Below are 27,514 nucleotides of genomic sequence, written 5' to 3' on the forward strand. Positions count from 1 at the left end.
CAAGCTATAGAAAATTTGCATTAAAGATGGAATAGAATACAAAGACTCTTGTTACTCCTGTCTCCTGACAATCATTAATCAGCCTTTAAAACCAAAGTGTTGCGCAAAGGCAAAAAAAGGCTTGAGTCACTAACATATGCGCATGGTTTTAGAAAACAAAGCTGAGTGTATATGGGATGTTACTGATCACAGTATCCTGACAAGTCTACCTTCCTGCTTTTCGGCTCTATAATTCTGAGTTAGTCAGCAACTTGAAGGGGAGCCACATGGTAAATTTCTGTTCAGTGAGTTTGTAATTGATCCTCAGCATTCATCTCAGATTCAAAAGCAACAGATATGACCCATGTGCCCCCCCCCTCAAGTCTCTGATTGGTTACTGCCTGGTAACCAGTCAGTGGAAACCAAGAGAGCTGAAAAGCAGGAAGTAGTGTTCTGGCTATTATGTTACACATCCAGGCACTCCAGCCTTTATACATTACATTTTTGGCTAACTAACTATATTAGAAACATTTTTTATTTTGCACAGCCTATCTATTTACCCAGTTTTTATTTTTACACTGAATAATTGCTTTAAGCTTAAGTTAAAGGTCATGTAAAAGCAAAAAATAAAATGTCAGTTTTACTGTCTTTAATGAAAAAGAAACCCATCTCAATATACTTTAATTAAAAAAACGTGTACCGGACTGCATGCAGTGAAATTCTCCCTTCATTTACTGCTGTGGATAGGAATTGTCAGACGGTCCCTAACTGCTCTGCAGGGAAACAATCATACTTATGAACAGCAGAGGGAGCCTACTACCTTACTTTCCAGCCATGCAGAACTCAAGCTGCTTTGTTTGTTTCCCTGTAGAGCAGTCAGCGACTGTGTAGAGATTTGTATTAGATTTTATTTTTGCCTTTACAACCCTTTATTGTTTCCAACTCCAGCTGCAGGGACAAATATCATGGAGCCAGATTTAAACAGATACACTGGGACTATTATTGAAGGATTATTTAGTTGCAGCCACTGGTTCTGCAGAGTTGGAGAAAGTTTGTATTCCACAATAGATTACATGACAACACAGGACCCAGTGCAGTCTACATATTCTGAGTATTATTCAGTATTGCTGTATCGACTTCTGGCAGAAATTATTTGACTTGTGCTATTTTAATAATTTATGACAATCCCTAAGGAGCCCAGACCACACTGAGCATGTGCACAGTCTTGGTCTTGCAAAGATGTTTAGCAAAGTTACAAGATGGTGACCCCCTGTGGCCAACTTTGAAAGCATAAATCATTTGTTTAGGCTTGTGGTGCAGTAAGTTCATGTTTATATTTAGTATACAAAATACACCATTTCTAGCCTTATTCTATTTTTAAGAGGTTTTTAAGAGCTCAGTGGTAAGATTTAATGGCCAAAATTACGTCTTTCCTATATATAAAAGCAGACACAGAAAGGACTTTCGATGCAAAAGTACCAGCATAAAATTGGGCCAGAGGAGAAGCTTTAGGACCAGCAGATTTCTTGTGATAACATTAGCCAGTCTCCCCTTTTGTAAAATTTGGTAAAGAACAAAAGAAAATAAATGCTATTTCTGCTATTTCCTGTTGATATAATGGCCACATTATCAGACACAGGAAATAAACACTGGTCTAGCTGTATTCCTGCCAATCATCTGAGAATGGCAGCATAGCCTTAGCTAAAGGGTCCCAGGCTCCCAGTTTTACATGGAACACTTGACAAGAAAAACTGTGGTATATACTAGAAAGTGATTTGCATGTCATGTAATTTATTTCACTAAATATTTATACCAGGCTTACTTACGGTTAGCTTAATAGCTTTTTCTGGAGCTACTCCCAGCAGCTGAGGTAAGAGGCCTACAAGAAAAACACAATTACTGTCTTGACAAATTTCAGTGCATCCCCAGTTACAGCTGCTTCTGGGCACAGAGTTAAAAGAGGAAGAATCAGTCTTCATATAAACAGCATTTACATATTCCATATAGGGATTGATTCAGGTAGGTCAGCCTTTTTCAGCAGGATTCAGATTTGGCTGAATCCTTTTGCCCGGCCGAACCGAATCTGAATCCTAATTTGCATATGCAAATTAGGGGCAGGGAGGGAAATTGTGTGACTTTTTGTCACAAAACAAGGAAGTACATTTTTTCCCATTCCCACCCCTAATTTGCATATGCAAATTAGAATTCAGGTTCTGTTCAGTATTCGAACGGAGGGTTCGGCCAAATCCAAAATAGTGGATTCACTGCATCCCTAATTCCATAGAAACTCCTCATGTGGATAAAGTGCATACGCCTCTTATTCAACTATGTCACACACCCTCAAATCTAGCAGACACCCCAAAATGTTCATAAAGCAATTATAAAAAAAACAGTGACTCTACAGTATTAAAACCAGTATCCTCTGGCTGCCAGAGAGAAAGACTAAGGGACAAATGTATCATGGCATGAGATTAGAGCTCCCCACAGAAGAACTCACCTACTTTCTATACAGTTCAACGGGTGAATGTTAGAGTTTAACATTTGATAAGTGGTCTGCCAATAAAAAAAATACAATGCGTACAAGGCACTGTGTAATGGTCTTATTGGCATGGAATTACAACAATTGGCATAAAAAAATGAAACCTATATTTGTGTGGAATCCCTACTCAGTAATGAAACAACATATCAAATACTTAGAAATGGGTTTTCTCGAGCAGAGACATTTTAATTTTGATTTATTTCTTTATTTTTTTCATATTAATTTTAATCTTTAAGCGCTAATTTTAAGTTCAACTTTAATCTTATTTCAGGTTTGTTCTACTTTGATTTTACTTGCATTTATTGTGAGATTCTTCTATTTCAGACAGAGATGTTTGTCTAACATCTAACATATTATGCCATTACAATGTTTACTTAACTGCTCAATTGTTTTGCTACCTAAAAAGAACTTACTGTAATGTAACCTGTTGTTTATGGTTAAAATCAATAAAAAGAGATAAATCAAGAAATGGGTTTCTGGTAGTGATTGGTGAATTTTTCCCATTTCGCTTTGCCGCAAATTTCCAGAGAAATTTGTGAAATGGGCAAAAAATTCACGAAACGTGAATTATGACGACGCCATCAATCAGCGACAATTCTGATGCACAGTAAAGTCAATGGACGTCCATTTAAATGTCTCCGGCGTCAAAATTGACGCCAATTTTTGCTGCAATTTCGCTAATTTATTCACCGATCACTAGTTTGTTAGGATAAGAGTTCCCATTACTATCCAACAAACACAAAGTCGTGCTACACAAACACTCTCACCGCTCTTTGCAGCGTCGGGTGCCGTCTGTGACTCTGTCTGCCCAGGTCTGATTCACGTACAAGAAAATACTTCAGCAGCACTCCGATTATGGTGAAAAAATTGTTGCTTTATTCGTGCCTCAAGCTAAGCGACGTTTCGAGCTTTTCCAGCCCTTTATCAAGCTTGATAAAGGGCTGGAAAAGCTCGAAACGTCGCTTAGCTTGAGGCACGAATAAAGCAACAATTTTTTCACCATAATCGGGAGTTCCCATTACTATATTACAATACTGTGCCATTATATGCACTCCCATAGTGAGCAGATTAGCAGGATCATTCTGGGATGCTCTTTGGATGTAGTAACAATTATATTGTGTATAGGGCACATGCTGGCAGTTTAAGTCCTGCAAGAGTCAAAGGTTAAAACAGATCTCCTCTAAAGGGAATCAATACATTTAGCATTCTTTAGCTGCTAAGGATGGTTATACATTTTCTTAAAAAAAAAAGAAATGTAGCAGAATAGCTGCCGGCCCTGTACAACCCAGTAATGAGCATAAAGCTGAGCTACAAGATCTCACCACTCTCGCTGGTTGGCTAATTGTCAGGCACATGCTGAGCGGCCATCATTTGCTCAAGTGAGGCTGAAAGTTAGAGAGCTACACCCATTCCTGTTTTAAAAATCCCATTAAATATACCAAGCATTTGCTTTTAGTGCATTGTAAATGAATATACATGTTTGAGGTTTTTTGGAACATCTTTGTAATGACATTTGAATAAATAAAAGATAAGCCCCTAAATTGCTAACAGCCCAACCCACCAAATCCATAAATCCACCCAGTCATGCTTTCCTTCCCCTACATAGTTATTAGGCAATTTGGAGCTTCTAAATGGACACATGGTTTTAATAGCACGGATAACTCTGAAACAAGTGCCAAACAGATCATAGTGGGGATAGTGTCACTTACAGTGTGACAAAGCCTGGAGTGTTATTTACTTATTTAGCGTTAGGCCACACTGGGCCTTTTTTGCCTCACGAGGAAACTTCAGGCAACTTTGGAAAACGAATTGCCGCGTGTGATTAGCACCAGCGTTTTTTCATTTTAGCCAGCGCAGAGTCAGGGAAGTCGTTTGGGGAGATTGGTCGCCGCAAAGATGAGGCGATTAGTCGCCAGGTGACCAAATCTCCCCAAAATGCCCAGTGTGGCCTTACCCTTAGTGCCTGATTATATGAAAATATATATATAAAAATATGTTTTGTCTTCACAATCAACCTGTTAAAGGGACCATGGAATTATTGCCAGTCTGGTGCAAGTTCTAGGGTTTCCTTAGTGCTCATGATCACAATTTATCAGTGCATGATGAATGGGTGAATTGGCATCACCAGCATCCAAATACTTTTTTCAGCTGAACGAACTCCAATTCCAAAATGACGTGCTCTTGGCTGGTTCCAAACATAGAACCATGTGAGAAACAAGATAAAAAAAATATAAAGTGTAATTTCCTTAACTCAATTTCACTCAAGTGTTTTCACCACACATAAAATAGGTGCCAATATCTTGCACATAGCCCATGGATTTTAAGTGTTAAGTCTCCACGTATCACCATTAGAGGATAGCCAGAGAAGGGTATAGAAAGCAGGTTAGGACAAACTCTTCAACTTTACTCCACAATCTCACATTATATTCACAGAACAATTGTAATTAAAAAAGCGCATCAAATATTCTCCAATGATTCGGTTTTTTATCACGCTTCAACTTCTCTTCTGGCTTCCGGATTCCCTTGGACTTCCTTTTCTGCCGATTCTTCTCCCTATTCTCAGATCAGATTCCCATGGTCCTAGTTTTCTTTTCGGGAGTCAGTTTGGGGCTCTAGGGCCAATTAATCCCGGGGCCAGTCGGTAGAGTATCTGCCAGGGGCACTGGGATTCACATGCGACTGTTTAGGGAAACAAAGTTGTTGTATCTCACATGGTTCTATGTTTGGAGCCGGCCAAGAGCACATCATTTTGGAGTTCATTTGATGGTTGAGGAGAGCCGGAGGTACACCATAAACAAGGACTTTATTCAATTGCTTCTATCTATTTACTACCATTTTTACAAAATGTAAGTTTAAAATGTAATGTTCCTGTCTCTGGTGTTTGTCTGGCAGCTCAGTGATCCAGGTGTAGATTCTGAACAGTTACAATTTGCTACATGTAGTTGATACATTTAGGGTGGTGGCATACGTAGTATTCTGGGGAGATTAGTTGCCCAGCGACAAATCTCCTCTTCTTCGGGCGACTAATCTCCCTGAAATGCCTTCCAGCCGGCTAGAATGTGAACCGCCGGTGAGATGGCACTTGGATCACTTTGGTTTTCTGAAGTTGCCCAAAATTCCTCATGAGGCAACTTAGGGCGACTTCAGAAAACAAAGTGATCCAAGTGCCATCCCACCGGCGGGAAGGCATTTTGGGGAGATTAGTCGCCGAAAAAATGGACAGTAATTAGAATTTATTTCTGACAAACTATCTGAAACCAACTAAAATGAAAAAAAAAAAAATGTTTGACGGTGAACAATCTCTTTGAAGAGGTTGTTCCACCTTTAAATTAACTTTTAGTATTGTGTAGAGAGTGTATTCTGAGACAATTTGCAATTGGTGTTTTTGAGTTATTTAGCTTTTTTTATTCAGCAGCTCTCCAGTCTGCAATGTCAGCAATCTGGCTGCTAAGCAACCCTACACCCCACACCCTAGCAACCATGCATTGATTTACATAAGTGTCTTGAATATAGATACAAAAAGGCCTAAAGAGAAAAATGTATAAACGGTAGCAGTGACTCCCATTTGAAAGCTAAGTCAGAAAAAGGCAAATAACTAAAAAAAAAAAACAATAAAAAACGATGGTCAACTGAAAAGTTGATTAGAACTAGGCATTTTATAACATACTAAAAGTTATATTTTGTGAATAGCTTCAAGGCACACTCAGTGTTGCATCCATTAGAGTGAGGGGTGCACCAAATCCACTATTTTGGATTCGGCTGGACCCCCGATCTGCATATGCAAATTAGGATTCGGTTCGGCGACAAGGATTCCGTCGAATCCTGCTGAAAAAATCCTGGATTCGGTGCATCCCTAATTAGAGCACACTGTACTTGCACTCGCATTCATGAGCATATGAAGCTTCCTTTTCATGGATTATAATATACAATGCCTTGCACAGTAGGAAAGCTGACAAATTCCTCACCTCATAATAAACATATGCCACCTGGGGCGTCAAGGGTATATCTGACCTTTCTCTATATTTGGGCAATATTAAACATACCAGATGATATATTTGGATAACCAAACCCTTAACGAATGTGGAAGATAAGGTGGCCAGACAGATATGCAGGCAACAACCCACACATTTTAACAGTCAGAAACTTCCCAGACCACCCGATCTTGAAGGCAGGTTCTTCAGTAACCCCTGTGGGATCAGCCTGGCCAGAAATAGTGGAGTCCATGTGTGTGTGTAGTCTCTGAACAGTCAATGCAGAGGAGGTGTTAATCCCTTTAGTGCTGCTGAGACTGAACCACACACAGTATTAATGCTTTGCTGACCTTCCTGACAGTAGGACAGGTTTAATGGAATATAGAACCTCTGAGACATGCACATATTTCAGTGTGTGGCACAGATGCAGCAACGCTCCTGTGCATATTTTCAACCTTATTATCACAGTTTTGGAATGTGACAATTAATTCGAAGGCTGATTTGTAAAAATGTTACAAAGCTTAGTTGATAAACGATTAAAAAAACAAACAAAAGTAAAACAGGTAAATGAGATTAAAAAAGAACCAATGCATCTCTTGCGCTTGGTGGTTTTTTTTTCAACTTCCGAAACAAGAAGGTGAAATATTTAGCAGAGGAAATCTCATCATTTTCCTAACAAGATCACACTGGCAATGAGTCTGGATTCTGAAAGCCTGAGCCTTCCAAGGAGTGGACTAAGTGAAACAACATAAATCTGCCCAATGAATAACTTAAAAACATCCCGTCAGCATAATTTCACACTCACACATCTGTGAATTCTTGCACTTATTGAATTTAGCCATTTCTTTTTTGTGTTTTTAGTGCTGGTTTGAAGTAGGCCAGCTCTGTAAAATCTGCAGCTTCCCTGCTGATTTAGGGTTACACAGGAGTTTTGAAGACTGCTACTGGAAGGGTAACCACAACTTTTTTAAACCTGTCCTGATTGATATCTGCCTCCAAAAAAGAAAATATAATCGTAACAACAAAAATTGATTTTCAGCTAAATGAGACTAAATATTGATAAGGTAGAAGAGATGGGTTAAAGGGGTAGTTCACCTGGTCTTTATTATTTATTTTTCTTAAAACTTTCTGAATTGTCTTCTTCTGACACTTTCTAACTTACAAATGGGGGTCACTGACCCCAGCAGCCAACAAACTATTGTTCTGTGAGGTTACAATTTTATTATTAATATTACTTTTTACTACTTATATTTACATCCACTCCTATTCAAATATCAGTCTCTCATTCAAACCACTGCATGGTTGCTAAAGTAATTTGAACCCTAGCTACCACATAGGTGGTTCTTCACAATCAGGACAGTGAGGTTGTGGAATGCACTGCCGGGTGATGTTGTGATGCTGATTCAGTTAATGCCTTTAAGAATTTCTTGGATGATTTCTTGAACAGACATAATATCAAAGGCTATTGTGATACTAAACTCTATAGTTAGTATAGGTATGGGTATATAGAATTTATTTAAAAGTAGGGAGGGGTGTGTGTATGGATGCTGGGTTTTATTTGGAGGGGTTGAACTTGATGGACATTGTCTTTTTTTCAACCCAATTTAACTATGAAACTATGTAACCAATCAGATAGCCGCTTGATTTAAAACTGGAGAGTTGCTGTTAAATATTGAGAAAATATTGAAAATTGAAGACCAATTGGAAAATGTCAGAAAATTAAAGGGATACAGTCATGGGAAAAAAAATGTTTTTCAAAATGAATCAGTTAATAGTGCTGATCCAGCAGAATTCTGTAGTGAAATCCATTTCTCAAAAGAGCAAACAGATTTTCTTATATTCAATTTTGAAATCTGACATGGGGCTAGACATATTGTCAATTTCCCAGCTGCCCCTGGTCATGTGACTTGTGCCTGCACTTTAGGAGAGAAATGCTTTCTGGCAGGCTGCTGTTTTTCCTTCTCAATGTAACTGAATGTGTCTCAGTGAGACATGGGTTTTTACTATTGAGTGCTGTTCTTAGATCTACCAGGCAGTTGTTACCTTGTGTTAGGGAGCTGTTATCTGGTTACCTTCCCATTGTTCTTTTGTTTGGCTGCTGGGGGGAAAAAGGGAGGGGGTGATATCACTCCATTTGCAGTAGAACAGTAAAGAGTGATTGAAGTTTATCAGAGCACAAGTGACATGACTGGGGGCAGCTGGGAAATTGACAAAATGTCTAGCCCCATGTCAGATTTCAAAATTGAATATAAAAAAATCTGTTTGCTCTTTTGAGAAATGGATTTCACTACAGAATTCTGCTGGAGCAGCACTATTAACTGATTCATTTTGAAAAAAATTTTTTTTTCCCATGACAGTATCCCTTTAAGTTCTACGTCATCATCCCCTTTGATATATTATGATGAGCCTTTAGCCACAGTATTTGCATGAGAAATGAATGTCAAAATAATGCCAAGGATACGCTCACTAACCTCTGTAAAGGCCAAAGAAGCCTTCATAGCGTAGCACCTTCTTAAAGCAATCGAAGCTGTTCTTGTACATGAGTTCTCCTACAAATGACCCTGTTGACCTCTGATTTTGCATTCGTGTTTTCACCAAGTCGATAGGATAAACAGCAGTTGCTCCAACAGCTTTAAAAAGGGTTAAAAAAGAAACGAAAATACATTAGTGTAGTAAATTGTTTGGAGCCCCAATCATGATAACTGCACACGTTCCCGTTGGTCGCTTACTTTTCATAAACTTAATGAGACTACATTAAAGCCTTGTCAAAAATGTTATTAAAATAGATCGGTAAGTTTCTATTAACTTTTATAAATCTTGATTTGAGTTGTGCAAGCCATAACCCTCAGCTGTCCATAAAGGACAATGGAACCTGTACAAATGCAGGCATCTCACCGACCCGTGAAGAAACCCTCTTGCTGGGACAGACAAACAGAGCTTTGTACAAGTAAAACTCAGAAGAAGAGTAGGGAAGTGCTGGAAATAAAAAAGATATGTTCAACCATGACTAACCTCCTGCTATGGAACCAAGGGCAAATCGGTAAGCGGACTCGGCCACTTGCACAAGGACAGTACGTTGCACTTCACCTGTGCCTTGGTTCTTAAAGAGAAAAGAATATCAGCAAACTAGCACATTTTTTTTAGGAGAATATTGTATATCAAATAAGTGAGCTGATACAATTCTAAAGTTATTTTCAAGGTAGTGCAATGCAAACACCAGAGCCCAGAGATATTGATTGCTGCGGCACAGCTGATTCCACTGTTATTGCATAAGATCTTCATGCATCCTGAAATCAAGCGATGGGCATTAAATTGGCAGAGACACACCCTCAGATTCGGGGAGATTTAGTCGCCTCTTCTTCGGGTCGACTAATCTACCCGAAACGCCTCCCGCTGGCCGGAATCCAAATTTGGCAGCGGGATGGCTCTCGGAGCATTTCGTTTTCTGAAGTCGCCTAAGTTCCTCGTGAGGCAACTTCGGAAAACGAAGCACACCGATTGCCTTCCCGCCGGCGATTTACATTCTAGCCAGCAAGAGGCAGTTCGGGGAGATTAGTCGCTCTGAAGAAGAGGAGATTTGTTGCTGGACGACTAATCTCCCCGATTCTGAGCGTATCTCTGCCCTTATTTTATCCCCTTAATTACTCTAAACAACCCCAGAATAACATACCCATCTCCCTTTGTTTGTTTTATCACAAACAGCTCAACTGCAGCTCTTTTAGTAATACCCTTGTCTAGCATGAAGCTCCACACCTTTTTCTTTATGAGCTCTTTCTCTCTCCAACTGTGAAGACCTCAAAGAGGTGTCTACTTGGAAAGTTTACTGCCTCTGCTCCAATGAAAATTAATCAGGCATGTGCAGAAGGCACCTTTTTTGAGGTCTTAACAGTCAGAGAGATGGCGCGCGCAGAAATCAAAAGGGGAGGAGCATCCTCAAGACAAGGAAGTAACTAAGTTGTGCTGTTTGTAACAGAGAAACAAAATAAAATGGAATGCAGGGAGAAAGGTGTGTTTTAGATCCAAATAAAGCAAACAGAGCCTGCATCATGCTATGCACTGGAGAGAGCAAAATACATTCTTTGCGGATGACACATAACTTCCACAATCCTCTGCTTGGCAGTGTCTGGCTGATGATATATGAAGCTGCTCATCACAAACTTAGAATTTCTATGGAATGCTAAAAATAACCTGTCGACCTATAATAAAAAATACATCTAGACTTTGAGAGTTGGGAAATTGTACAGAAAACGGACTCTATTAACCCAAGCTTTTCTTTGGCATGTATATTGCATATGTAAATCCTATCAAGTCTAATGAAGTAACAAATGCTCCATAAAAAATACTGTGTGTGCAGTCTTCTTGGGGAGAACCCGTGACAAAAATCACATTCGCTAGAATGGGAAGGGGCTACTATTGCTGCAGTTCTCCTGAGATGTAATGGAATCAGCTTTGATAAATGTTAAAAACAACAAGGAACGCCTGGAATCTGTTGTGTGACCAGCTTGCTTAGGCCCCTAAAGTATAGGTTTCATAAGCTAGATCTGATAAAGTTGAAATAGAAAGCCAAATACACCAGAGAACAGAGAATAAAAGAGAATTGAAAGAATAGCCAAGCCAGTGAGGTTTGCTTTTAATTACATGTATACGAACTATAAAGAAGCAATATTTTTTTTCCTTGAGCCCTGAAATCAAGGGAACATGATTACTCTTGGACAAGTACAATAGAGTGCATTATAGACAAATAGCAGTGGATCTTTTTTTCCCATAGAAAAGATTAATGCACCAGAGGCCACCCCTTTAGACTAGAGCAGTGGTCCCCAACCAGTAGCCCTTGAACAACATGTTGAACTTCAAACCCTTGGATGTTGCTCCCTGTGGCCTCAAAGCAGATCATTATTTTTAAATTCCAGGCTTGGAGGCAAGTTTTAGTTGCATAAAAACCAGGTGCACAGCTAAACAGAGCCTCAATGTAGGTTGACAATCCACCTAGGGGCTACCAAATGACCACCAATCAAAGCACTTATTTTTATGCTAGAGTTGCTCCCCAACTCCTTTTACTTCTGAATGTTGCTCTAGGGTTCAAAAGGTTGGGGATCCCTGGACTAGGGGGAACAGAACTTTCATTAAAGCAACGTAGGGGGTTCTTCACAGTGAGGTTGTGGAATGCACTGCCGGATGATGTTGGGATGCTGATTCTGTTAATGCCTTTAAGAGGGGCTTGGATGATTTCTTGGACAGACATAATATCCAAAGCTATTGTGATACTAAAATGTACAATTAGTATAAGATATATATAGTTGATATATACATGAGAGTACAGATCAATCTTTCTAAGTAGGTGTATATACTGTATGTGCAGTGGGGTTAGTTTGGGGGGGGGGGTTAAAGTTGATGGACTTTGGAAGGTGAACAACCCATTTAATTTGGGTTGAAAAAAGACCAAACACATTTTTCAGTTGAGTTGTTTTACAGATTGTTCACCATAAACAAAGACTTTTTTCAATTGCTTTCCATTTTTTACATTTTTCCCAAAATTTAAGGTTAAAGTTGAATGTTCCTGTCTAGTTTCAGTCTGGCAGCTCAGTGATCCAGCAGCAGCTTCTTTTACAATATTCTACATTTAGTGGATACATTTCTCAGCAGTATCTGTGGAATATTAGCAACTATCAATTCTAACAGCTGCCATTAATGAAACTCAGGGATTCTGCTCAGCAGGATAACAAATAAAGATAACAAATGTATCAACTAAAGGTGGCCATACACAGGGAGATCCGCTCATTTGGCGTTATTGCCAAACAAACGGATCTCTCCCCCGATATGCCCACATTGAGGTTGGCGATCGTGGTCCCTAGGATCAGCATGGAGGCAATACGGGCGACTTTCGGCCAGATATCAATCGGGGAAGCTCGTCTGAGGGCCCCACACACGGGCCAATAAGCTCCCAACTCTGCACCTTTTATCGGCCCGTGTATGGGGGCCTTAACTGTATCAATTTAGAGCAGTTGAGTCAGCGACCCCTCCCCTTCCCAGAGGTGCTTTAGAAGGTGAAAAATTAAACTTTACACTGTACAATTATAAACTATAAATTATTAAAAAAAGAAGTCACAAATAGAAAATAGAAAGTAGGGATGGGGGAATTTAACCCATTTAGTTTCACCAAAAATTTGCCGCTGGCAAAATGTTGCCAACACTTGTTATAGTCTATGGGCGTCAAAAAAATTTTGTTGCACAGCAAATTATTTTTGATGCGCGTCTTTTTTTTTTGACACAAGACGCCATACAAGTCTATGGGCGTCATTTCCGCTGCAAAACAAGGCGACAAAAATTCGCCCATCCCCAATAGAAAGTAATTGCCAAAAGTCTTTATTTCTGGTCAATGATCTGACACCAACTGAACTGAAAAAAGTGTTTGAAGGTGAACAACCACTTTAACTATGTATCTTTTTGAAGGCCATGTATTAGCTTCCTCATGATATATTGTACATCAAGTGGCCAAACTGAGAAAGAAGTCCATGCTGCAATTATACAGTTAGAAAAAAGCTTCAGCAGTAGCTAGGCCATACAATACAGCACACTATGCAGAACAGTAGCGATTTATCACTGCACCTGTAAGCATCACCCCTAGCCACTGGACAAACCTTAACCTTAGGTACTGTCTTCATGGACTCCATTGCACCTATTTTCAAAAACATATTTAAAAGAAGACTGCAAATTCAAAAATATCCTATAGAATACTAGAGACCAGAACTGAAGTAATTTTGGGGCCTATCACGCTGTGTAAAACATTGGAGACAAACACTACCAGTGATGTTGACCATAACAAGATCTTTGCTTTTGTTTTCCAACTTGTAAATGATTGTGGACATCTTATTGCCAATTGGTTACTACTGGCAATGTCACCAGTCTCCAATGATTTACACAGCATAAAAAAAAGCCCCCTTTAGGGAGGAACTCCACAATGCGTTTGGTGCCGACACGTCACCATGAGACGAAACGCATGCAACGTGTCGGATGTTGTGAATAGACAGGAAGTGAAGGAGAATCGTAAGAACTACATTTATCCTCTGTGTTTTCATCCGACAGTCGGATAAATGTAGTTCTTACATGTGATTCTCCTTCACTTCCTGTTTCTTCACAACATCCGACACGTCTCATGCGTTTTGTTGCATGGCGACATGTCGGCACCAAATGTATCGTGGAGTTGCTCCCTTATGTAGGTTCACATCCTAATAAGCATTTGTCAAAATAATCAGTCTATGGAGAAAAGGTGAATATGGATCCAGAGAACTAGGCCAGTTAACCCTAGCTTAATAAAAAAATGCCTTTAGAGAAAGATTACAAAATCGCACATATACCTGTTGCATTATAGACCGCACTGTCTGATCTGAGGAAGAAAAGCAATAATCTACAGGGCTTTCCATGTAGTAGACAGATTATCTACCCTAATCAATCAGGTGTTCTTAACCTGAAGGCCAAGACCCAAAAATGGGTTCTCATGTTACGAGTTGGTCCTCACGATACCCATGAACACAGAAAAAGGTTTTCTTACAATAAAAAATGCAATAAAGGGATAATGTTACCTTTCTTTGAGCTTCTGCCAGGTTGTACGGCAAGGCTCCCTCTTCAAGAGGTGCTATTCTTTCAATATCTGCCAAAGTCATACGTCTGCACAAAAGAGAAATGTGCCGTATGCTTAATTCAACACAACAATTAAAAAAAAAAACACCTGTGGTGGGAAGAGATGTGAATAGTTAATATTTTCTTCCAATAAGAAGTTCTGTCATGTCTTACCCTCTTGGCTCATACAAATCTGCTAATTGGAACAGTATGTCAACTTCCATGGGTGTAACTTGACCAAATCTTTGTGCCGCCAAGACAAACTCCTCTGTAAAGAAAATTAAGAAAGTGAACAGACTGAGTAACGAGGGTTGCTTTCAAATTAGCCTAAATGCTGGGGTTATTTTAAAATTGTGATCATTCAATACTGAGCTCAAACCCAAAGTCTGAATTCAGCAGCTGCAATATATTAGAGAGTGTATTAATGGTCAAATATGTCACAGGGGCTCTCCATACACTACAAAAGGTCAGTGATCACATATACATGAACATACATATTACAAGGCCATCAAAATCTATTTGTAGTTTTCTGATGGGTCACTGATCATTTTTGGCCCAAACATCACAATATCAGGCTAATGCCTTAGATCAGTGATCCCCAACCAGTAGCTTGTGAACAACATGTTGCACAACCCCTTGGATGTTGCTCTCAGTGTCCCCAAACCAAGTGCTTATTTTTGAATTCCAAACTAAGTATAGTGCCAAGCAGAGCCTCTTGTAGGCTGCCAGTCCACATAGAGGCTACCATATAGCCAATTACAGTCCTTATTTGGCACCAAAAGGGACTTTTTCAAGCTTGTGTTGCTCCCCAACTCTTTTTACATTTGAATGTGGCTCATGGGTAAAAAAGGTTGGGGACCCCTGTCTCAGATTGTAAACTCTGGTGAGCAGGTCTCTGTCATCACATTTCTTGCCAGATCAGAAACACCAAGTCACTAAACATATCTGATTCCCATAGAATGAGCCAAACCCAACCATAATCCTTGTAGTGACTTCTAAAATACAAGGCCTGCTGAGGTCAAGATAGTTGTTATGGAGGGGGCTCCTTATCCGTGGTTGGTTCTGGTACATTAAGAAATATTAATAGTTTAGCAATTGTGACAATTAATGTAGTGGTTGTCAAACATATTTGGTTCAGTCCCCCCTTTAACATGTAATATTTGTCCAGAACCCCCTTGTTGCAGACATAAAAACATAACTGAATGTAGGACATCAAAGACATGTGTTCATCTCACACCTTCCTCTAATAGGCCCTTAAAAATGGACTCCATTTAGTATCTAAGAAAGCAAATTGGCATTATCCCTAAATCTGTCTCTAACTGCCCTTCAGGCTGGGCCATGGTAAGCAAGGCTCTGAACCATGTGCCTTAGTGGGGCAGGCCCAAAACTTTTAGAACCACTGATTTAGGGTACTTTGAGAAGATTGGTTTTAGAGGGCCCCGTGTCCTGGCAAGTTGCAACAAGTGGGTATTTTTTTTTCCTTTGGAAAAGCAGATTTCTGTTAATATTTTGTAACTTTTTAAAATTCAATTTTTTTCTAATCAGTAAACCTGTGTTCGGTATCTTTCCAAGCGGATTTGGTTTAATTTATAGTTATGTCAAAATGTAGGGTTACCATGCAGTGCCAGGTTCAAACAGAGCCCTCAAGATAAGGATCTGAAAGTATCCCAGTAAGATCTGAAAGCTGAAAGCGAGAGCGGACATCTCTAGTTCTGCAGCACCTAGGGGCCAAATCATTCACATGCCTGTTGAAAATGATGGCCAAATCAAGCCCCAGTGTCATACCCGCTTGAAGAACTGTAAGAGCAGTGATTAGAAACGTATGCATTTTGATGCAGATGCTGTTGGAGTCGTCTTTCAATGGTAGTGATTTACACGTGATGTCTTCACTTTGGGAAAGGCTATTTAATGAAAGCTCCCCAAAGTGTTTTAAGTTCAAAACAAAAAACTGGAAATGTGGTGAAGAAAAGAGCGATAACATCATGTTCCAAGCTTGTAGGCTAAGTAAGTGAACTGCCAAGAAAAGTACAGTGAATTCCTTAACCAGGCCTGAAGGACATGCTCACAGACTGCCAATTTGGAATCAGGCCCAGTTAAAAGAATCCACGCACTCGTTCTTCACCCAGCTCCTGGCTTCACATTTCTTTTACAATCTCCAGACCTGTCTTAGGGAGCTTCCAAAGTGCTAACAACTCTCATAATGTAGGAGTTTCAGGCATCAGTAATCAAATACTACATTGGGTACTGAAGTACTGAAGAGTTAAGGCTTCATGCCGTCACCTTGGATATGAGAGGAAAACCAATCCAACCACAGCAAACACTGGCCAATTAAAGAGAAAATAATATCCAATTTAGAAATAGGGTTTATAGTGATTTTCCTTAGCTGATCATGCTAAAGGTGCATTTGTTTCTGCACTGATAGGAAGCTGTGCAACTAAACAACTCAAGTTGTAGGAGTATTTCAAAATTAACAGAAATATATAAATAAAAGGAAATAAGGAATATTCTGGGCATGCAAGAAGCAAATATCTTAGTTGCTGCAAAATAATAAGAAATGAATTTCCTTTGTGCTGTTATAAAAAGTAATCACATCTTGTCTTCATTTTCTAATGTTTAGTAGAATGATCAAAACTAATCGTTGATTGGTTGCAACTGCGGCAGTGTAAAGGTGGCCATTAAGGGGCCAACAAAAGCTGCTGACTCTGTCCCCATCAGACTGAGATGGCAGTTTACGAGAAGGCTATATATCGAGCTCTCAATACCGATAGACTATTGGGCAAGTTTGAAAATCCCGTCCGAAGAGGACTGTTTATGCGGGATGTCCTCATGTGACAGGTCCAATTGCTGGCCCACAAAACAAGAGGATTTTTATGTAAATGACCAGTCCCTGGGGGCACCTATTTTAGAAATCAAAGCAATATGAAATAATACAAAAGCAATTTAAGTCAATAACTACAGTCGCATGTTCTGACTCTGTTCCCAATGTGACCCAGTTATTTAGAAGTGAATTGCTTTGAAAAAAGCAATGAGACAGACAGAGGAATGGAACAGAGCATGGACAGAAGAAGAAGGATAACGTGTTAACTCTCTGATGGGAAGGGTTAGACGTTAGAGAATCATATTTAGAACACACACAAAATGAATTTACAGGGGAAAAAAGTACAGAGGTTTTAATAAGAACACTATGGCCAACCTTTGGTGACTTCCAAGTCTTTTCTATTGCCAGCCAGTGTACTGTAGATCTTTCTAATGAGCTCCATGTTGTTTAGAAGAGAATTAAAGGCATTAAAGTATGAAAAGCTGACTTGATGCGATACGGTACCTCCAGCAGCCTTAAATGGAAGAGGAAAAAAAAACAGCTAGTTAGACTCTTGGAAAGGAATTGTTTTTATTCCTGCACCACTATGGAAAGAGATTTATTAAGACACCAATGTGAACTGTCAAAGAAAATACTTTTTTCCTGCTAATAAAGTCCATGAAAGCTTTTTTCCTGAGAGGAGGAATTGAGCTTAACCATGACCAGCATGTGCAGGCTAGGACTCCAAGAGCCTAAGTAAATACACATGTTGGACTGCAATATCATGGCTAGCGTCATTCACAGGGCTGACATACTGTATCAAAGCCATTACAGGGAAGGGTGCTTGTTTCATGTTACCAATTAAGAAACATATCACCGTGTAATCGGTAGAAATACGCAGTTATGTAAAGTGATTCATAATAGAATTTTCATTGCAAAACTAGTAAACAAAATGGTTTGTTATTCACTTGTAAAAAGTATTTTTTTTGCACCCCCCCATTAACCCATTCTTTTTTTCTAGAAATAAAGACAAATTAACCACATAAACAGGCGAACTGTGGCTAGGTGGGCCAGCCAGTTATGGTATGGAAGATCTGACAGCCTGGGATATTACCAATTAAGTCAACTAAGTGGCATTTATACATTTTTTGCTACATGTTGAGGAATATCCAGTGTATCCTTGCCCTTAAAGGAGAACTAAACCTTAAAAATAAATATATATATAAAAATACCATGTTTTATATACTGAACTTATTGCACCAGCCTAAAGTTTCCGCTCCTCAATAGCAGCAATGATCTAGGACTTCAAACTTGTCACAGGGGGTCACCATCTTGGAAAGTGTCTGTGACACTCACATGCTCAGTGGGCTCTGAGCAGCTGTTGAGAAGCTAAGCTTAAGGGTCGTCACAAATTATTAAGCAGAAAATGAGGTTGGCCTGTAATATAAACTAATGCTACAGGGCTGATTATACAATTCTGGTGTTCATTGCACTGGTTTCTGTGCTGCCATGTAGTAATTATCTGTATTAATTACTAATCAGCCTTATTTTGTGACATTTCTATTCTATGTGTACTGTATATTGTGAGTGGGTCCCTAAGCTCAGTAAGTGACAGCAGCACAGAGCATGTGCAGTGAAACAGCAGAAAAGAAGATGGGGAGCTACTGGGGCATATTTGGCGGCACAGATCTTTACTGCTAAAGGGCTGTGGTTGCCTTGGGCTGGTACAGAAGCCCAAAACATAATGTACAACATTTCTAGCTACTTCTTTAGTTAGGCTTTAGTTCTCCTTTAAAGCACAGCGAAGGCAAATCTGCAGCCTGTCCATCTGAAGACTAGATGATGATACTGTATGGATTTTCCTCGTCTGTTTAAGGCTGTAATACCCAGAGTCCTTAGCTGGAGTATGATTGATACTGTAGTACAGCTAACGGACAGACAAAGTATACCTTATCGCTATTCAATTACACTAGGTTTAAAAAAAAGGGTTGTGAAACCCATTGTACCTATACAGGTAGAGCAGCTCTAGACAATGTATTTCCAACTTGAACAGAGGTTGATACAGTATATGATAAGCTGCATAGTAGTTTTAGGCACAGAAGCAAGATCAGTGGCATAAATAATTGTAAATTTTTTAGTTGTCCTTTATGTTCCTATGAAACAATCACCACGACTAAACTCTGAACAAGGTAAAAAAAATAAATAAAAAAAATACAACATACCTATGAAACGGTCTTAAAGATCGGCATGATATTTAAGCTCGACTTTTATAGACATTTCTAGTATTCAAACAACTTACAGCTACTAAGCTCTGTTCCACAAATGGAGTCAAAACATGTGGCCTGATGGTAACCATGATATCTCTAAAGTCCATTGCATTGACTGTGCCAGTATGGTCGGTATCACGTTGCACAAAAGCTTGTCTGGCATGTTCCAGTTGGATTTCCTGCAGGCAGAGAACATATAAAATCATCACATCAGTTCTGTGGACAAGGGAAAAGCTGGTGGCTGTTATTGAGGTTGTTCACCTTTAAATTAACTTTTACTATTGCATTGAAAGTGAAATTCTAAGACAATTTGTAATTGGTTTTCATTTTGTTTTATTATTTATGGTTTTTGCATTTTTATTCAGCAGCTCTGCAGCTCAGAATTACAGCAGCTACCTGGTTGCTAGGGTCCAAATTACCCTAGAGAACAGGTATTGGTTTGAATGAGAGACTGGAACATCAATAGGAGATGGACTAAATAGAAAGTAGTAAAAACAGTAAGATTGTAGCCTTACAGAGCATTTGTTTTTCAGATGTTGAGTGGTCACTGACCCCATTGAAGAGCACATAGGCAAATAATTAAAAAACTATAAAAATAAAAAAAGATGGCCAATTGAAAAACAATGTACTAAAAGTTATCTTAAAGGTGAAGCACCCCTTTAAAATCTGTGATGAATGAATGTGTTCATGAAGGTTACAAGAGGAATGAATAGGACAGCACGTAACAATTAACAATAGAAAGCGACCCATAAATTGAGTTTATGGCACAGGGAAATTAGTAGCCAGAGGCATATAACCAATACTTACCTTCCCATGTTACACAAGCTAAAGAATATCACACACGTGAAAAGATTCTATCTTCAAAAATAATAACCGTGACCGTATACACTGCAAGTATTCTTTTTATTGTTTGCTTTCTCAATAATACAATCAAGTGTTCCAAAGTCGATGACGCAGAAGGTGGGGCGTTTCCGAAATGTCATTAGTGACCAATAAGACAAGGAAGCAGAAAGTGTCACACTTCCGACATGTCATTAGTGACTAATAAAACTGGTCTTTTTGAATTTGGAGTTCCAAGTTTTTTTAATTTCGACCTTTGATAAATATGCCCCCAGGTGTTTACTCTGTCTGCATAGAAACACAGGTGGAAAAAGTCCACGAGTGCCAATGTCTTTAGGATGTGGATGCACAAAGATTTTTTTTTTTTCAAAGTCTTTATTTTATTTTAATACAGGGAAGGGTAAATATACAACCAACACAAACTTGGTTCACAATTAAAATTAAGCAAAGACATGTGATGTCTCCAGTGGCCCTCACAGCCAAAGGGGTCCATATGTACAATACGTTATACAGCACCATACATTCCTACAATATTATATGCAACATCCTGTCTAATCGCCTCATCAAGATGAGCCATTGTTATGTGCATAAAGTTTAGGACACGGGCTCCATCTCCATCTTCTCTAAAATGTATCTGGACACCCTCTAGCCATATAAGTGAGTTTAATGGAGGGAAGAGTTTTGTTAATTAGATGGACCCATTGGGTAACAGTGGGGCTGTTTGTCCCCATCCAGTTCATTATCACCAGTTTTTTTTCATAATAGAGTATGGCCCGCATAAGTGTTCTGGTTTCATTCAGTGGCATAAGGTCTTCCACTAGCCCTAGTAGGCAAGTTTCTGTGGAATACACTTGGGGGAAGAGCTAGATTGTCAGTCAAATATCGCACAGCGAAATTGAAGGTATCTATAATACTTGTTTTGGTTCTTGAAGTTGTACCTTCAGTTGTTGAAAAGTAGGGAATACCTGATTTGTCAGAGTGTCTCAAACATAAACCTTTTATACATTAAAAACTATAAGCAAGAAATAATAAAACCTCTGTGAAAAAGAATTAAGCTAGGCAACATTTTCTAGGATTTTTTTGAGAAGTCACAGTCCCTTTTTAATACAAAGGGGAGAAACATACAAAAGGATTACTGTCGACTATGAAGCATTATCCTTAATTTATGTAGTACAGGTATAGGATCCCTTAACCGGAAACCCGATATCCAGAAAGCTCCGAATTACGGAATGGCTGTCTCCCATAGACTACATTTTATCCAAATAATTCAAATTTTTAAAAATGATTTCCTTTTTCTCTGTAATAATAAAACCGTAGTTTGTACTTGATCCCAACTAAGATATAATTAATCCTTATTGGAAACAAAACCAACCTATTGGGTTTATTTAATGTTTAAATGAATTTCTAGTAGACTTAATGCATGAAGACCCAAATTACAGAGAAATCCATTATCTGGAAAACCCCAGGTCCCGAGCATTCTGGATAACAGGTTCCATACCTGTAGAACAAATATATCCCATAGCATTTTATAGAGACTGTACATCACTAACAATAGTGTAGTCAGTAGAGCTTACAACCTAAGGTCGCGATCACAGTCACATGATAGGGTCAGTTTTATCAGGAGCCAGTTTACCTACCTGCATTTTGTTTTGGAGTGTGTAAGGAAACCAGGGTACTACAACTGGTACTTGTAGAGTACATGGACTGGAATTGATCCTAGGACTGAAACAGCTACAAGGCAGCAATGCAAACTATGGCACCACCACTTTCATACTAATACCAGCAAATCACATTAAATGGAAATTACAGTAATGGATTGCAGAGACTGAACTCAACAATGCCCACAGCAAATAAATCGAAATAGAAGCACTTTATTTTATAAAGTGATCTGGAATGCACTGGACAGCAAGAGCACAAACATACTGCCTTTTTTTGGGTTAATTTAGCAAATAATGGCAGCAAACTGCAGCAACAGGACATATATTGTAACATCTGTGCACACTGCTGAGCATTAGTAAACAAGCCCCAAATAAAAACATGATAAACATGGCAAATAAACCCGCACATTTCCCATTTAAATTATTTCCAAACCAGGATGGAAAAAAAAAGAGGCAGGATACATTTATCAGGATACCATCAGATTTATCAATCTCTCTATTGCTTTGGTACACTTTCATCTGGCTGCACAGTGTGATTCTTTTTTGGTTCCTGATAAGGGGAATATTAGTTCCCTTTCCAGATTTGTGCGGGTTCATTAAGTTAAGCAGGAGATATACTGGAAAAGAATGTGTGTCGTCCATACTGTGCTGTACATCGAAGTTCTGCTTTGAAATTCCAAAATTTCAAAGTGGCATATACACATGATTTAGAACATAAAGTGGCCCATCTGGACCAGGTTAACTGCCATAAAACCCTAAATGCCTTGGTTCCTTGTCTGTACGTGGTAACACTGAATAACTAATGTAAACAGTATGTAAGAATGTGCGTGTATATATGTGAGTGCGCATGAGAGAGTGAGTGAGAGACTGCTTTTCCTGCTGACTGAACTCTGAGAATGAATCTGCGCCCATCACCTATTTTTAGGCAAAGGACTATAATGAAACACTAAATTTTGCTCCTTTATTAGTTTGTTTGCACTACGGGAGACTGGCTTTTGTAGATCAGAAACTGACGTACCATGTGCTATTTATTTTTTTGCAAATAATGAAACATAGCTTGTTTAACAATTATTTAGTCAATCATTTTTATTTATATTGAATGATTTTGATGTATTAGCCTTACTATTGGTATACTGAATTAATCCACAGACTGACTGACAATGGTAAAAGTAAACATTCAGTTGTGATAAAACCTATTTATTGCCTTTTCTTTTACCTACTTACAGTGGACCCACGCAGGTTATGGAACCCTCTTTATTTTCCAGCGCCATCAGCTTTATATTGGTGGTGGTGAGGGGAATTCATGACTGCAGATTTTGGTATCCTATCTTACTAAATTTGTGGCCCCCAAAAAGAACTTCAGCAGGAGTAATTCAATAATCTAATAATTCTATTATATTATTAAATTTATAAAAAATAAGCTTCTAAATTTTAGACAATTCATTATAATTGATGTATTTTTGTAAAAGTTTTAATATTTAAACACATCTAACTTAGACTGTAAGCTCTACGGAGCAGGGACTTCATTTACACTGTGTCCATTACAACATGGCACTTACATTTGTATATTTATACTTCTTTATTATATTTGTCCTCCCTGTGTGTACTATTCTATATTATAAAATTGGTCAACAATGTGTATCCTACATATATAATGTACATCCTACTATATACATACATTAAGGGGCAGATTTATCAAAGTGTGAGATTAGAACTCAACACAGAAAAACTCACTCACTTTCTATTCATTCCTATGGGATTTTTAGAATTATATTTATCAATGGAGTTTACTGTTTGATAAATATATTTTTAAAAATACCATAGGAATGAATAGAAAGTGAGTTTTATTCTGGCAAATTCTAATCTCACATTTTGATAAATCTGCCACTAAAACTCACTCAGTTTCTATTTTTTCTTATGGGATTTTTAAAAGCATATTTATCAAATGGTGAACTCCATCCATAAATATGATTCTAAAAATCCCATAGGAATGAAGAGAACGTGGGAGAGATTTTCTGTGGTGAATTCTAATCTCACACTTTAATAAATCTGCCCCATAATCATCATTTTACAGCACTTCTGAGTTTAATGAACAAAATTCCCATTCATAAAACTGCCCATAGTTTGAGGTGCCATTAGTGCTATTCCAGATCTGCTTAAAGGTTAATTTTCTTTTCAATGTTTACACACCCTCAGAGCTGGTTTAATCCAGGAACAGAAGAATATAATTTTGTCAGGGTTGCTGAAAATAATTCCCCATATGCTTAACATGTAAAATTTGACACTTTCAGATTATGGTTCCACAGAGTACTTTTTCCAGGCAAATCAACAAAACGAAGTGGCAAAATACTCACCAGTAGAAACTGAGTAAATTCGGAATACGGCAGCAGCCTTTTTCGTTCCTTTCCAAAGTGCAGCTGTATGAACTCACAGTCCCAGTTAAATGGGATATGCTGGTGGATAGTGGTTTGACCAAAAACTTGCTTGACATCCTCTGCCAATCAGAGACAGAACATGTACATTGGTTACAAAATGCAGAAAAGGTATTATTGAGAATAAACAAAATGACAGATGCTTTTATATATTATATACTGGACAGAGAAATGGTACTAATGTGGCCATACATAATGATTTAAGCTGCCGATTTGGGCCATTCAGAAAGTTTATTGTGGGCTCGTACATGGAGCCCTTCAACAGGCCTACCCAACTGATATCCCATCGGATCTAGAACTGCATCTGCGTGTTAACGTGGTCCTTGATCCAAAATATGGTCCTTGATGCCAAAATATCAGCAATTATGATTCGATTGTTGAACCCAGGGCCAAACAATCGGATCAGCCCCATATTGCTCAAGTCAAGGAATACATCAGACAAGGTGGTATTGGATGAATCACTGAAGGACAGGAGACAGAATGGTGCCAGTGCAATTACCTTTCTTTATCAAGGGTCAATATCTACTAATAAGTATAACCCATACGAAAAAATTTTGTTTAAAGAGATAAAGACACCAGAAAATAAATCTTTTTTTTTTTTTTTTTTTTTTTTTTTTTTTTTTATAATAACATTGTCTTTGAATGCTATTCATAATTTTGCCATAAAAGTATTTGCCTGGTGTTTTTACATGACCTTTCTTACCCAATGTTCTATGAGGGGGCTGCCAAATTTGTGCAGCAGTAGTCCGTAAGCATTAGAAATTGTGTGACGGGTTAATAAGGGACAGTCAGGCTTAGGAACTTAGAGTAATAATTACTTATAAAAGCAAAACTATCAGCAAAAAAAAATATCAACATGACATAGGTACATTTTAATCTTGATTAATATTTTAAAAAGAAGATTTTTTAATGTCAATATCACTTTAAAGGTCTATAAATAACTGATCCTCTGCTCACTACCTCTCAAATATAATTTAAGTAGTACAGGTATGGCATTCAGAAAACTTTTATCCACTGTTATGAATTATGAGATAATAATGCACATTTTCCTTTTTTCTCTATTATAACAAAACAGGACACTGCATTCGATCCTCAGATATAACTAATCCTCATGGGTGACAAAACAACCCAATTGGGTTTATTAAATGATTAAATTACTTTATATTAAATTGTTTTTATTATTTATTATCAGTAGACTTCTGGGCTTATTTATCAAAAATCTATTTTGTGAGGTTTTTTCTACTTCGAATAAACTCACAATTTAAAAAAGCTTGAATGTTTGTTATTTATGAAAAAAATGTGAACGTATAAAACTTGAATGAATTCAATCGTAAAAAAAAAAAAAAACCTGAAAAAGCTTGACTTTTTCAAATTATAGTAGTCTTAAAAAACTAAAATTTATGAGTTTACAAACTCAAAAACACTAAAATCTCAAATTGAAAAAATGGCTTAAATATTGCCTAGGACAACTCCCATTGACTTCTACATGAAATTGCCAGCTTTTAGATGCAGATGTTCTTTACATTCAAGGTTAACTTTTTTTTTTGCTTAATAAATACAAGACATTCAAGATTTTGAAAATATAATTGAATTTGTGAGTTTTTGTGCAAAATAATTTTAATCGTGGCAAAAATTCAAATCCAAACTTTGATAAATTACCTCCTTAAAGTATGGAGATCCAAATAATTGTAATACCCCTTATCTTGAAAACCCCAGGCCCCAAGCATTCTGGATTTCAGGTTTTGTATTTGTAACACATTTTGTTCCATGTGCCTTTATAGCTACTTCTATATGCTCTACCCTATATCAGAGATTGATAGTCAACAGAGAGCAACATGATTAAAAAGCACCTTGTGCTTTATTTGGGTAAATATCCCATGTCACAAATGTTTTAGTAAAAAAAAGTATGCGTATTTATTACATATACAATAATTATTTTTTTAACCAACGGGACTAAATTCTACCTGCAAATTGCTTTACAAAAGATTACATTTCATAATATTTATCTGGTTTATTCTACCCCACAGGGATCATTAAACAGAAGTTAGAGGGCAATACAAAGTAAAGGATTGCAGGGCAAATTCACTTCAGATACAGAATTAAACTGTCATTCGATTGATACTCAATGCCATGCACAGGGCTTAGAAATGGATCCATTCCAGATGGATCTAGGGGACCTATAGACGTGGTCACCAAATGACATACTATACACTATGAAAGCATAACACTCTGCACTACTGCAAAATATAACTTGCATTATATTGTACATGTAGGCAGTATCTTGCATATGTAATAAAGGACACTAACTTTGCCCAGGTGCAGTAAACCACAGCAACCAATAAGATATTTGCTTGGCTCTCAGGCCAATGGATCGGATCAGAAAGCAGATGCAACCTTGCCACAATGGGATTTTTTTACCGGTCCAATCAATATCTAGAATTTTTGCCATATAATGGTTGGGACAGGCTCGTCGAAGGGCCCAATACATTGGCCAATAAGCTGCTGACAGATTGCTACAAGTTCTTTAAAGGAACAGTAACACCAAAGGATTAAAGTTTGAAAATATAAGGTACTGATTGCACTGCACTGGTAAAACTGGCATGTTTGCTTCAGAAACTCGACTACAGTTTCTATAAATAAGCTGCTGTGTAGCCATGGGATCAGCCATTCAAAGCTGAAAACGGAAAAAAGACACAGGATACACAGCAGATAACAGATAAGCTCTGTAGTATACAATGGGATCCTTCAGAACTTATCGGTTATCTACTGTGTATCCTGTGCTTGAATGGCTGCCCCATGACTACACAGCAGCTTGTTTAAATAAATTATATTTTATGTTTCTGAAGCAAACATGCTATATTTACCAGTGCAGGGCAATATATTGTCATTCCTTTAAAACTCTAATTTTTTGGTGTTGCTGTTCCTTTATGAACACCCACTACACACAGCACTGCGGTGCTATACAGGGATACAGCCTTATTATAATTATAAGGTCAAATTATGATATCTTTCACTTATATAGGCATAACATCTTACACACCTAGGCGGTTATTTATCAAAGTCCGAATTTATCACAACATTTCCAGCCACAAACTCCGATCTAATACGCACTGGTTTTTCGTATATTTATTATTAGATTTTCCCGAAAAATTGCTTTGCAGGAAAAAAATCAGATTTCACAATTATTTTGGCTTTTCCCCCGAAAACTCAGATTTCTTATGCTTTTTGCCTGAAAACTTTGGGGTATTGCACGAAACCCATCACATCAAAAAATCATTGGAACTACTCCATTTGATTTATATGCAACCTCAACAGGTCTGAGATGGTGGATTTTCTCATTCGGACCTTTCCATCCTCTGGAATGAAATCAAATAACCCCAGTTAGTTAGTTAGTCATTCACTTCAATTTCTGCC

At 38.1% G+C, this 27,514-nt stretch overlaps 1 protein-coding gene across 1 annotated transcript in view; it reads right to left on the bottom strand.

The window, feature by feature from the left end:
* Positions 1–27,514, bottom strand: part of slc25a13.S (solute carrier family 25 member 13 S homeolog) — a 97,001-nt gene that overhangs the window by 32,521 nt on the left and 36,966 nt on the right. The window contains exons 5-12 of the mRNA XM_018269193.2: positions 24,023–24,162; positions 19,203–19,349; positions 17,300–17,438; positions 14,281–14,374; positions 14,070–14,154; positions 9,502–9,589; positions 8,961–9,119; positions 1,806–1,858 (exon numbers count right to left, since the gene is read on the bottom strand). Of these exons, the coding sequence (XP_018124682.1) occupies positions 1,806–1,858; positions 8,961–9,119; positions 9,502–9,589; positions 14,070–14,154; positions 14,281–14,374; positions 17,300–17,438; positions 19,203–19,349; positions 24,023–24,162 (905 nt within the window). The remainder of the gene's footprint in view (positions 1–1,805; positions 1,859–8,960; positions 9,120–9,501; positions 9,590–14,069; positions 14,155–14,280; positions 14,375–17,299; positions 17,439–19,202; positions 19,350–24,022; positions 24,163–27,514) is intronic.

The sequence above is a fragment of the Xenopus laevis genome, chromosome 6S (genome assembly GCF_017654675.1).
Source record: "Xenopus laevis strain J_2021 chromosome 6S, Xenopus_laevis_v10.1, whole genome shotgun sequence".
Lineage (NCBI taxonomy): Eukaryota > Metazoa > Chordata > Amphibia > Anura > Pipidae > Xenopus > Xenopus laevis.